General features: G+C 42.9%; 1 protein-coding gene across 1 annotated transcript; it reads right to left on the reverse strand.

The window, feature by feature from the left end:
- Positions 1 to 540: 540 nt before the first annotated feature.
- Positions 541 to 10534, reverse strand: LOC105673766 (uncharacterized). Its single transcript, XM_012369629.2, has 2 exons — positions 8375 to 10534; positions 541 to 1995 (listed from the first exon to the last, which is right to left on the reverse strand). Exons 1-2 carry the CDS (start codon positions 8581 to 8583, stop codon positions 1182 to 1184), a joined length of 1023 nt encoding a protein of 340 aa, XP_012225052.1. The 5' UTR covers positions 8584 to 10534; the 3' UTR covers positions 541 to 1181.
- Between the last annotated feature and the right edge of the window lie 2585 nt (positions 10535 to 13119).

Genomic DNA, 13119 nt, shown 5'->3' on the forward strand with positions numbered 1-13119 from the left:
CAACAGTCAACAATAATCGCAACAAAACGAGACCGCGTATAAACAGATTGTGATGCGTTAATCTTATGTTAATTTCAATAAATAAAGTGTCGAAATACACAATGAAACAAATGAGTCTCAACATTTTGCAAGGAACATTTTGCGAAGGAGAAATGAAACTCAATCTCGTTCGTTATTCGGAATTCTGATCAACTCGAAAGCGAAATAGAGCGAAATGCATTCGGCAACCTTCGGAAATGTCTTTTTCCCGCAATATTAGAAAAAAAAGGGAGTAGTTTCCGGCTGCTTGCAGCCACTCAGTCAGCCACGCGTCTTCCAATTCGCCCGTCGTATCGATGCCTTCGCCCGCCGCTCTCTCGTTCGCGAAAGCCGGCGCGGCGCCGCGCGCGCGAGATACAACGAAACCGCGCCGTCGACGCGGGAGGATACGCGTCTCTCTACGTTAGCATTCAGAACGTTTGGCTTATTTCGCACGGCCGCGTCCCAAAGAAGAGATTTGCCTCTGCCAGAAGAGATTTTTTCCCCCCCCTTCCCCCCGCGTGTCCACCCCCGGCGCCCGCCCGTAATATGTGGCATGCGAGAGAGGGTTTGGTTATCTCATCAAAATTGGACTCCTCTAGCATCCAGCTTCGCGTGCACGATCCGGTCGAGAGGACCCTTTGCGCCGCCCTTTGTGGGATTTCGGGGCCGAGTTATCGATCTCCCGTTTTCGTTCGCCGGTCGCCAAGTTATTTCCCGATTGCGGCCTTTTTCTCGAACCTAAGCGCTCTCGCGTGGGCGAGCGCTTCAATTATACGCGCGATTTTTTATCAGTTCAAGGATGGCTACAAAAACGGCTGTCCTGTCCTTTCGAGCTGCGCGACACTGTGGCCCGTTCTTGCGATCGCAAGACACCCGAGCGATCATCCGGAAGTAGAATTACGATCGTTTCGATCGAATCACTGCACGTTGGCGATGTGTACGCCGCTCCTCGGTGATCTGGACACCGCGGTCGCGCTTCGCTGCTGCTCGTCCTGAAAGTGGACGACGTCCTCCTTGACGACGCTGGCACTGAGGCCGGCGACCGTCGTCTGCGGGATCGGCGAGAGCATCGGGGCGACCCGCCACCAATCGGCGGCCGGCCACGCGGCCGGCACCAGGCTCCCCCGGAAGTTCAGGTCCGGGAGAACCGGAAGCGGCCTTCATATAACGTGCCCGCGCTGCGAGCCCGAGTTCGAGCCGCTCGAGCTCGAGTTACTCGTCAAACTTTGAACGGAAAAGGCGCTGTCGACGCGGCCACTCGCGGATGACGCGGATGTCGTCGTTGTCGTCGCTGACAGTTTCTCCGCGGGTTGCTCCGTGGGCGGCGACGAGGACGAGGACGAAGAGAAGCGATCCTGGGAGCGATCTTCCTGATGATGATGATGATGATGATGATGCCTCTCCAGACTAGCGGGAAAGCCGTCCTCGTCGAGTTTCCGGTAACGAGACTCCTCGCGTTCCGCGACGACGGCGTCGTCGTCGGCGCGAGCCGGGCTCGGGAACGGCGGATCGTCCATTTTGGACGGTGGAAAGGGTCTTTTGGGTTCCTTAGGCGGGCTTGGACAGCTGCAATTAGGCTGCAGGCAAGCCGTGGCCGTCGACAGACCCGTCGGCCAGGCCATCGTCTGGTGGCTCGGATAGAAAGTGCCGCTGCCGTAAAGAGCCTGCAGGGCCAGATCGGCCGCAAGCTTGCCGCCGTTGAAGTCGTCGCCCAGCTTGTGCTGGAGCGGGTAGAGCGGGTACGGAAACGGCGGGAAGAAACGCGGGATCTTTAGGTCCTCGTGCTGTAGCAGCGGGTGATGCGTGGGCGGTGCAAGCGGCGGCAGAAGACCGCGTGGCAGATTGGCCAGGCTGTCGCCGGCCGATAGCAGCGGCGATATCGAGAAGCCGAATTTGTTCTCCTTCTTCACCAGGGACTTCGGCTTCCGACGCGGCCGGTACTTGTAGTCCGGATGCTCTTTCATGTGAAGAGCTCTGAAAGGTGGATTGTTGCCTTGTAACAGTCTCCCGTGACATAATTTAAATAAGAATTTCTTGTGTGCGATGCTATGGTATTGTTAGTGTCATTGTTGTTATGTTGTTGATAGTGAAAGTAGTGTATAGTGTAATATCTTTCTTCTTTTGGTAATAATCATTACTATGATAATTTATGGCGATTTATTATTATTCTAATATTAATTAATATGAGAGAAAGTCGAGAAACAGATTTTTTTTAATTCTTTAAATAATTCCTTCATTTTTTTATTTATGATCATAGTTAGATGATTATTAATTGATATAACAATATTTTTATGAAGATATTATATTTTGTATTTAAAGATACATAATTTATCATAAGCGAGAATTATTCGTGAAACAAAAATCAAGAAATCTTTTCTGTGTTAATGAAGAAGAAAGTGTTTTTTCTTCAGCAATGATTAAAAATTTGTCTTTTTAACTTTGTTCTGCCCATTTTTATCACTCGATGCGAATTCGTTGATGTTCGTCGTTATTGCAAATACGCCGTTGAATCCGTCGTTATACGTCAGTAAAGGGGAAGACCGTGAAGGGTTCCACGCGCATTTCGGGGGGCGGCTTAATTGAATAGTTTCACAACTGGGAACGCGGTAGTTTAGCCTGCATGGGTTTATAACATAATCCCGCAACCATTGCGTGACGGCAAGAGTCGTTAAATTTTAAGTGAGAACTGTATCATTACTAATTTAATGAGTTTTGCACGTTTTAAGAACAGCCTAAAAATGTCAGTCGAAAATTGCATATATTTTTATACTATATCATTTAATTAAGTTTTTGTTTAATTATATATTTGCCATTATTTCATTCTTAAAACGCTGTTTCTACTCCAATTCTTTTAGTCTGAAAATTGTTTTATATCCTAAATGTAATTCAATTAAAAATATAAGCGATTCAAAATAAAGATTTAGCAAAATTAACATTAAGGGTATATAAACAAAATTTATAATATTAATTACACGCGAACTACAAGTATCACAAAAATTGAGTTTTATCGTGCGTTTCTTTCGGGACACTCCGCGCATTTCCGTACGTTGAATATGAAGCTGGTCTATCCTACGCCTCTCCTTTTATCATGTTTACGTTGCACCGCAACGTATCGATTATCGCACAAGTAAACGGCTCTCCACAATTTTTGTAAACTGTGCTCTCGCCGTCCCTACATACAATGGAATGTATTATCGCCTTCCCGGGTTTCTGATACGGGGCAGCATAGATATTTGCGGTAAGTATCTTGTACACACACCTCCCCGTTTGCGCGACGCAACGTCGGAGGGAGGGAAAAGGCGGTATCTCCGACACATAATACTCCATTATGTACCCAAGAGGCGCACAAACGCAGTGCTTATTTATGCCTCACCTCGTGTAGATAAAAAAAAAAGAGAGATGAGAGAAAGAGAGAGAGAAAGAGAGGGAGAAAAAGAGAAAACTGCGGGGAGATATGTAGGTATCGCGTTTTTTTCCTAACGACGAGTGTGTCGCGAAGAATTTCGCCGGAAACCACCAGGACAATGCCAGTCAGAAGCGCGAAGAATGATAACGTAACACGCTTATTCCGCGCCGTCATGAAATATTTCGCAATATTCGAATTTGTTTCACTATTAGTATTATTTTTATTGATTTTAAATAAATAAAATCTCGAAATATTATCCAAAAATCAACTTTTTTCCTATTTGATAATGTACAGTCTTCTACGCGCTAAGTTTTCGGTCATTTTACCGCAACGATAAAATAATGGAACAATTACAAGAGAATTCTTTTAAAATCTACACATTGATAATGTAATTTTCCAATTTAATCTCAGCGAAGAGATATTAAAATTTTTCTAAATCTATAATCTAATTTTTTGAATTTTTAATTGTATGCAGGGAAAACGCGGATGAAGACTTTTCCGAGACGCGCACGAAATTCGAAATTTCAAGGGGCTACGCTGCGGAAAGCGGGAGCAGAAGAGGGAAGGCGGGGAAGGCGTGGACGGCGGAGCGCCGCCGCGATCACGGAATAATAATTCCCGGGACAATGTGTCCCGGCAGATAGCACAAAGCGTAAATCAGCATAAACATCGGTAAAGCCCTGCCGACAATAACTCAGCATAAATGCATAAACATCGGCCGTAATCTTTACAATTTCAACCTCCCCGGCCGCCCGCGCTTGTCCCGCCGGCTCCGCTCCGTCCGATGTCGCCTACCTAGCGGCCGATAAACAACGCGCTATATCACCCCTCGATGGTGACATAAGCTGTACGCGCTCTCTCTCGCCGCGCGCGTCGTGACAAGGAACAATAACAATTAGTTACGATTGTGGGCCGTGACGCCCGCGCAACCGGAAGCGCGGCCGCGTTATTCCGCGCGGAGACGAGCCCCGACACTTAATTGCGTTTCATTGCGAAAGTTTATTTCGGAAGAGTTTCAATGATATATTTCCCTTTTTCTCACTCTTTACATATTGTTTTTGTCGGGAAAGCCTTTTTCTAGAACGATTAATTATCTTGTTATGTTCAACTGTATTCTTAAATCTAAAGTTTCCTCTTTCTATTTAAAAAACGAATAAGTTTACTTTTGATCGCTTGCACCTGTCTGTGTTTAATTTTTAGTTATATTCTTTTATGAATAATAACGAAACAGTACATGCCGTGTTCAGAATCGTTTATTGATGTCGAGTTTACGAGCGATGCCTTTAATTAATTTCTTTATTTGTTTTGAACGATCCGATGTGTTGCAAGCTCCTAATATGTCACTTTCCTCATAATGCGCGTAGTCAATTGCAAAATCCGTTCGGTTGATTAAACCGGGATTATTTAACGTTCGCATTAACAGATTTCCCGTTCGCCGCGATATCAAAGGAATGTTCATATGCAACATGAGAGAGGGTAAAAAGCCGCGTTTTACCGCGACGGGAGGGGCGAGAAATCGGGAAGAGGCTGCGGAATACGCCGGGGGGTTGGAACGGTATGTAGAGGGGGGACAGGAGGGAGGCGAGAGACGAGGACGGAAGATAGGCGCGAGAGAAAGAGAGAGAGAGAGAGAGAGAGAGAAAGAGGAATCGTTGAGCGCGGACGGTGGTGGCGGCGACGGCGGCGGCGGGGGTGTGGAGAAGCCGGGCAAATCCTTTTAAATCCACACAATTGCGACAATGGGGCTTTATTTGTTATCTCGGGGGCCACATTGTGAGTCGCCGTGAACGAACGGACAGATTACGTCGGGCCAGTGACGGCGCGCGGGTCCAAGGGAACCCGCTCCTACCCGACGACGCCGCTCCAAGGGAACGACTTTATCCCCCTCCCCCCCTGCGTCCTCCACCCCACGGCCGCACTTCCGTTTCCCCCCTTTTATTTTACGGCCGCCACCCTCCGCGTCGTCGACGTCGCTGCCATCCGCCAGAAAAGCGGATTCGCCGTTACACGTCCGCGTCGAAATTTCCCTCGAATTGCCCATACACACCCTCCCCCCCTTATCCCTTCGCATTCTCGCCCACCCCCCGCCCCTCCCGCGGCCTTCCTCATTTTCTTTATTTTCTGGAAATTTTCGATGGAAAAATACGGCTTTTTGTTTGCGCTTTTGTTAACGCTCTTGCGAGTAAAGTAAAGTGAGAGAAAACGGATGGAAAGTTTAATAGCCCCCCGATATCTAATGCTGAGATTGCAAAATAATACAAAAGACGATATATAATACATAGTAAATATGAAAAAGTTGCAAAGAATTAGCAGAAATTTTTGCGAAGAAAAAATTAAAGTAAACGTATAAAATGTCTGGTAATCGAAGCAAATAAATCTGATATTTTTCCAAAGCTAGATCGTGACAATAATGATTGATAACGATCGTTCATCGATGCGATTGCGCCGATCCAAAAGATTACATCTTCCGCGATTTACTTACGAATGAGCTAAGACGATGTAGACGTAGTCGCGGTTTCGCCGAAAATATCAGCGGCATCGCGAAACATTCTCGCCCCGGCTGCCTCGCTTTCTTCTATTTCCTCCCTTTTTCCCCGACGGGATGGAATGTAAATCGAGGTCGGGATATTTTGCAACGCGGGCACGGGGTTAGAGAGCGCGGAATCAGTTTAAATCTTGTTCCCCGGGACGAGATCGAAAAGCGAAAGAGAGAGAGAGGACGAGGGATCGTTCTCAAATTTAATCTGCACGCACCTTGCGCACAAATCTATTCCCCATCTCGTCCTTTAACTACGATTTTTATTTCAGATATTGATCCGTTATTCAAATCGATCGCCATTATTTTTCTTAAAAACAAAAAGGCACCTAGCAAGCGCATTTAAAACAAAATATATATCAAATCAAGAGAGTGAGATGAAGCAGCCGAATACATAAAACGACGTATTTTTACGTAAGAATAATATTGATAATTAATATTTAATTAGTGAAACAAATTCACGACTTAATAAATAATAATTCGTTCAATTTAATTCTTATAAAAAACTTTATGAAATATAAATAGTATTATATTCATTGAAAATGTGTTGTAACTGATTAATTAAAATCACTTTATTTCAATATAACAAAGATAATCGTTATTAAACATCGAATAATATTTTGCCTTAAAATTCATTTAGTTATAGTCGAAACAATATTTCTTGCAATATTAAAATAATTTTTAAGATTTCAGTAAAACGATCATTACATGCCCTCATCATTATCGTGAAATTAATACGCGCCTCCTGACGAGATTGCGTTTGCGAGATTGCAAAATGTTTTACTTAAATAAGGCTTACAAAATTACAAGACGTTTACGAGGAAGGACTCGAGAGGAAGGCTCTTTCGCGAGAGATTGCGGGACCCCTTTCGGGGTGGGCCCTTTTAAGGGCGCGCGCGGAGCTTGAAAAATCAGCGCGGTCGCCTTGGCGAGCTAAATAAACTCATAACAGTGATTAAATATTCAGGGTCGGTAATAAAGAGCACGTTTCTCCTCCTCCCCCCCCCTTTCTCCTCGCCCTATAAATACCGGTCCCGTCTCACCCTATTTCAGTCCGGGCTTAACGCAGCACGCCCCTAAGCTTCTCGACAACAATGTACTGTATTATGAAGTACGAGACGATCGCGTGACACGCTTTCCCGCCGTTTTCGATCCCTATACGAGCTCCGCTGATACGGACCCCACCGATCAGCGCAATCATTTCGCTGGAATATTCGCGACTAAAGAGCGATTAGTACCGCCGACTTTCTTTCATAACAGAAATATTAACAGATCGTGTATTTGAAAGAAAACTCGATGGCCATATTGTAATAAAATTCTATTTAACAGAACAAGCTAGAGCGAAAGTACAGCGTTTATTATTTTATTTATTTCTGTTTGTTTATCATTTTATAAACTAATATATAACAGTTTTATTCCATCTTTTTCTTACGTGTAAATAAGAGATAATTGTTATTTTATTGCAATTTAATTTTAATTAAACGCGGTGGATTTAGCTAGTATATTTTATCGTTGTGGATATTTTTAGAGAAGTTTTAAATACTATATAGTATTGTTTGGCTACACAGATATCTTTATTTGTCATGATTTGATAATCCTAGAAATGATATGAATGATAAATCCTAGAAGTCCTAAACAAAACTATTTTTTGATCAAAGCTAATAAAATTTTACGACATGGCAGATGTATGAGCAAATGTTTATTCTTTGTTAGTTTTATGTTATTATATTATTTGCGCATTTTAGATGTCAGAAAATTGTATTCTTATATTTATGTCTAAATACATAAAAAGAAATCAAATACGTTGAGAATAAATATATTGGTAAATAACAGAAATCAAGTGTCTAATCTGAATAAATAAACTATAATTTTTATCTTCTAAAAGAATAAATATTCTGTTTGAGAAGATAAAAATTATAGTTTGACTATAGTGTGAAAAAACTAAATAGATATTTTGAAACACGCAGGAATGAAGTAAAATAATATTTAGAGAAGATAATATTATATATTGTCCAGAATAAGCTTAAATAGTGTTTTTGAAAGTGCTTTATCTTATCTATGTAATGTTCCATAATTATTTCTCGTTTTTTAAGTATATATATTGTTTAAAAACACACACTTCTTCCTTAAAAAAATTCCTTCTAAATTGAAATTGTTTATTTTGAAAAAAATAAACCAAAGATTAAAATGCGATAAGTTTCAAAGAAATATGTGAATCAGTATATTCGAGTCGATAGAAAAATCAGTTGATCTTTTTCAAAAATATGTAAGAAAAATACGTGCATTACACAGAAATAGATTTCTGAAAAGTTACGTACGCAATATAAAGATTTGGTAATTTGATAAAGAATAATCTCTTTTTGTTGACGGAACACTGTGTGTTTCATTCAATATTTTGACATATTTCTCACCTCAATCTTTTTGCCTCGTCGATGAAAGGGCGCTTCTCACTCTCGCTCAGCAGCTTCCACTCAGCGCCAAGTCGCTTCGAGATCTCCGAATTGTGCATCTTCGGGTTCTCCTGTGCCATTTTACGACGCTGACCACGCGACCACACCATGAAGGCGTTCATCGGCCGCTTAATGTGCTCGTTATGCAGGCTCTTGGAAGACATCTCCATGAGTCGCTCTCTTCCGGTCTCGCTCTGCTCGATTCAATTGTTTCCCTCGCGAGTACACGACATTTCTGATTGACAAATTGATTGACGGCTCGTTTCTATTTTATGTGTATAAAATAAATTTCCGTAGATTGCATATTGTTGACTTCGATCTTTCTCAGCGACCTTAAAAATATTTTTAGCAACGATAGTACTTCAGATATGTTTTATCCTTAGTCCTGAGAGACTTACAAAATCCTGTTGATCTCAATTGTTCCCTTTAATAGCACCTTTCGAAAGTTTCTTCGGCAAATTGTTGAGTATTTTTATCGTGTTAATCGACGATTCTAGTTGATTTTCCATCAATTAGATCCTTTCTTCTCAACTTTCCAAATTGATTCACATTCACTGCACGAAATTGACGAAACGCAGTTGAAAATCCTTTACGATAATTGAAGTTGCTCTTTTCCAGATGATTTCGTTTATTTCGACGTTCAATAATATCCTGCGAAGACAGACTAAATGTTTCAATCAACAAATAGGTCTTTGCGTCACGTTCGCGAGCGACGGAAACGTCCTTAAAGTCTTCCCGAACGACGGACCAGGTGGCGAGCGTTTCCCAAAACAATCGTGCATTTTCAGAACGCTCAAGGTGCTCTCAAAAATCTGACGAACGTCTTAAAACAATCATCAACTGTTCCGGACAGAAATTTTGAGTCTTTCAATCGTCAGATTTGTCTTGAAAATAATCATGCCATCGTCTATTGATCACTGAATTCTTTTGCACGAAGGACCGCGGGCTCCTGATGCGATCCTCGAAGAATTTCACGATGAGTCAACAAACATCTTGCGCCTTTTTCAAAGGATCTTTTCAATTTTTCACAGTGACGTTATTCTTCGGCGGCTTCTTCGGGAGAATTCAGAGGCGTGTTCGGGCGAGGGCTTGGTCTGCCGGGCGCGAGTCCTTTTGGTGCACTGACAGGACTGCGATGGATCCCTCAGGAACTTCGCGGAGTACGGAGCGTCTGGGGCAAGAACCCGCGGGACGGGGCTTCTGCCGGTCTGCTCGGCTCCCGTGGGACGTGGGGAAGAACGCGGCATCAAACCAATCGGACGCGGCACCGAGGCTCCCACTATTTCGGTGCGGCCGCGATTGGCCGCCGCGTCGATATGGCGGTCCAGAACGGATACGCGGGGTCGTGCAACAGGTGGAGAGAGGCTCCTATCTCCTCTCCGCTTTCTTTCCTTCTCTCTATCTTTCTCACTTTCTCACCCTCTTTCTGTTCCTCTCCCGGTCGAGCGCGCGAAGCGACGACGGCCGCCAAGTGTGGGTGCGTTTGTCGCGCGGATTATCACCGCCGTCGTTGCCGCAGTCGCCTTTCTGACCTATCCGCCTTCCGTCGGCGGTCAGCCCGATGCGTCCGGTCCATTGATACCTCCGAAGACAATTGCGGACGGGAGCGGGGGAGACGGCGAAATATCCGGAGTGTGTAATCGTGGTGCTTTGGAGATGCCCGATCGACTTTCTCGCATGTTACTGATATTGAGATTTTTTTTCACGCTTAATAAATATCCTTTTTGAGAAATGTTAAATTATTTTTTTCAGATTTTGTCAAATATCAATCTAATGGTTAAATTATTATCCAACTCAGTATTTGTTTTTCTTTGGAAAAGAAGACTGATCTGTCGACAATTATCATATATTATGAAGTAATTATAAAAAGATGCAATTGCATTATATATGCAATATTTCATCAAACAAAAGCGAAAATAACACTAAAATATAACAGATGTAATAATGTTTTATATAGAAATATTTCTCTCTCTCTCTCTCTCCCAATATAATATCTGAAACATTTTACGCCGGCGATAATAAAACCGAGAAATATACGAAGGTCAAGAAATAAAGAATTGGACAAAGGCGCGAAATGACGTCGCGCTGATGCGTTCGCCGATCAGCCGCCACTTCGTCATCAAGCGAGGGAATTTCTTTTCTCGCTTTGTCCGCCGCAAAGATACACAAGCGTAGTAGGCGAGTATAGAAGACCAGGTCTTGTAATAAATGTTATCAGTCGTAGCAGTGTCTTGTTGCACAGCTCAACAGAGAGAGAGAGAGAAAAAGAGAGAAAAATGGAGGGAGAGCTGGAAGACGTCTCTCGTGATAAGGCGATAAAGAGAGAAGGTATAAAACGAGACAAGGGGGACTGGCGTGGTGTACGGGGCGACAACATCTCCCGGTCGCCATAAAGAGGGAACTGCACCGTCGCCATTGAATTTCCGGAAGGCGTAGAAATATTCATCTGCCGCAGAAGAGCGAATCTGTGTCACGCCGCGGAAGGAGATCGAGTCGGAATGCTCCGCGGAAGAATGAAAGAAACGAATCAATTTTCAACACGCACGAAACGTAGCTTCACTGGATAACAAATAAAATGTATCACACAAAAAGCGCTAAAACAAAAAATAAAAAAAAATTAAATATATAAAAAAGAATTAAATTGAAAAAAATGCGCAATGTGCACAGTTTTCCGCGAAATAATTTTAGGTAAGCAAATTTTGTAATCAAAAATAATTTTAAATGAGCAAAAGTTTTGCTCTAATGATTGAGAGAAAATAATAGAAAAAGTTATGAATGTTTCTACGGAAATTTCAGGACGTTTCATTGAAATTTGAAATTTTTGGATCGACTTGTCAGATCACGCCTCAATTTGCGGTCGATCCGCGGTGACAAGGAACAAATACCGTTGCTGCTGTACCTCGGGGAGGAGGTATAATGAAGGATCATCTACTCCGGAGTATAGATAAGCGGGCGCGATCGACTGTCACGCGCCTCCATTATTAACCGTACAATAAATTCCGCTCACCGACGGCGTCCGTCAATGAGCGAGATACAGCGATCGGCGTGTCGTACCGGGGGTCCTTTATCGGCCCTCGGTCTCTTCGTCATATATTCTGTCATTCACGGGGCGTGAACGGGCGCCTTTTATCGCACGTCGACCGACAAGAGCCGAGGGGTGTCTTTTTTCAGGCAATTCAACGGCAAATCGGCCGCCGTGAAACAATTAGGGGGATCGCTCTTTAAAATGCTCTCATCATTTAATCAATTTTTCATACGTTCTGAAAAATCTCTTTCATCTCTTCATTATTAAATTTGACGCAATTGAGAATATGAGAAGATAAAGTCACAGGCAACTAACAACGTAATTTTCTAAATTTTTTGCTAATTAACTTCAAAATTTCTGTAATTTGTTATAAAATTGTTTACACTATTTGTGTGTTTTGTTAGCTTTATTCTATATATTGGATTATCTCGCTTAAAAACGAGATTTGCAAAAAGCAAGAAAGAGAACGCAAGACAATTTATGATTTTTTCATAAATATAAATCATTACAATTTTTATTTGATCGTTAAGCTCCTGCGATTTGTAGAATTATTTACGCTTTTTCATTAACTTTGTTGCTGCAGATTGAATTAGCCTGTATGAAGACTCTTTCGCGATGCGGAAGGATGGGAAAGAGGACATTTCTAAAGCATAAAACACGACAGGGTGGACTAAGTGACTTTTCGCGATTCGCAGCATCACGGACGGATAGGGGGAACAGTGGGGTGAGGAGGCTTCATTTCGTCTTACTCTCCTTCGCAACCTCCTTTCCCTCCCTCGTTGAGTACGGGGGTGCCACGCGACCGCTGATTATACCATTCATCGACTGGCACGGTCCGAAAGAGGGTTGCGAGCGTAAACGCCGTAACATCTAATGTACCCGCTCCTCTCTCCACACCGTTTCTGCACCCTTGTTTCCCGTCTGTTTCGATTCTGAATGCTCGCTCATCAATGAAACAATTCGGTTTCTCGACGATCCCTGACCAACTTCTTAAGATTCTCTCTTTCTCTCTCTCTCTTCTCCGTTTTAATTGGATATTTTCGTCTAACATGCGCTATGTTATTTGCATTGTAATCTTCTTTCTTTAAATGTGTTCTCAATATAAATCTTTAATATGAAATATTAAATGTGTTTTTAATATGAATCTTTTGAGAAATATTGAAGTAAATTATTATCATTGACAATAATCAGCTACATTTTTCGGAAAATAATGCCTAATTATTTCGCTACATTTAAAATATGATAAAATAATAGATGTTTTAGATTAAATATTTTTATCCATGATAATTCAAACACTGAAAATGTTAATTCTTTACTTTCACGAGGGAAAAAAATCGTCATTATTTAATGACATGAATCTCACTCGATTACAGGGCGTAAAAACGACGCGTATGACAGAGCGGGACATGCATGATCGTAGTGATTGCTGAAGCGACAACAAACGCGGCCCGGCGAGGAAGGGGTTGGCAGAAGCCGGGAGGGATGGGGTCAGCGGGGGGTAGCTCGAGAGGAGGCGACGGTGGCGTCGAAAAGCTCGCTGATTACTCCATTGTCGAGCCGGTTGTTTCAGTTAATCGCAACGCGCCGTGGACTTTTGTTGTCCTTCTACGCGCCTGCAGCCTGCATTCAGACTGATGCGTCGTCCGCATCCTGACACTTAATGCCGCTAATGTATTAGAGT

This window comes from Linepithema humile, chromosome 8, assembly GCF_040581485.1.
Source record: "Linepithema humile isolate Giens D197 chromosome 8, Lhum_UNIL_v1.0, whole genome shotgun sequence".
Lineage (NCBI taxonomy): Eukaryota > Metazoa > Arthropoda > Insecta > Hymenoptera > Formicidae > Linepithema > Linepithema humile.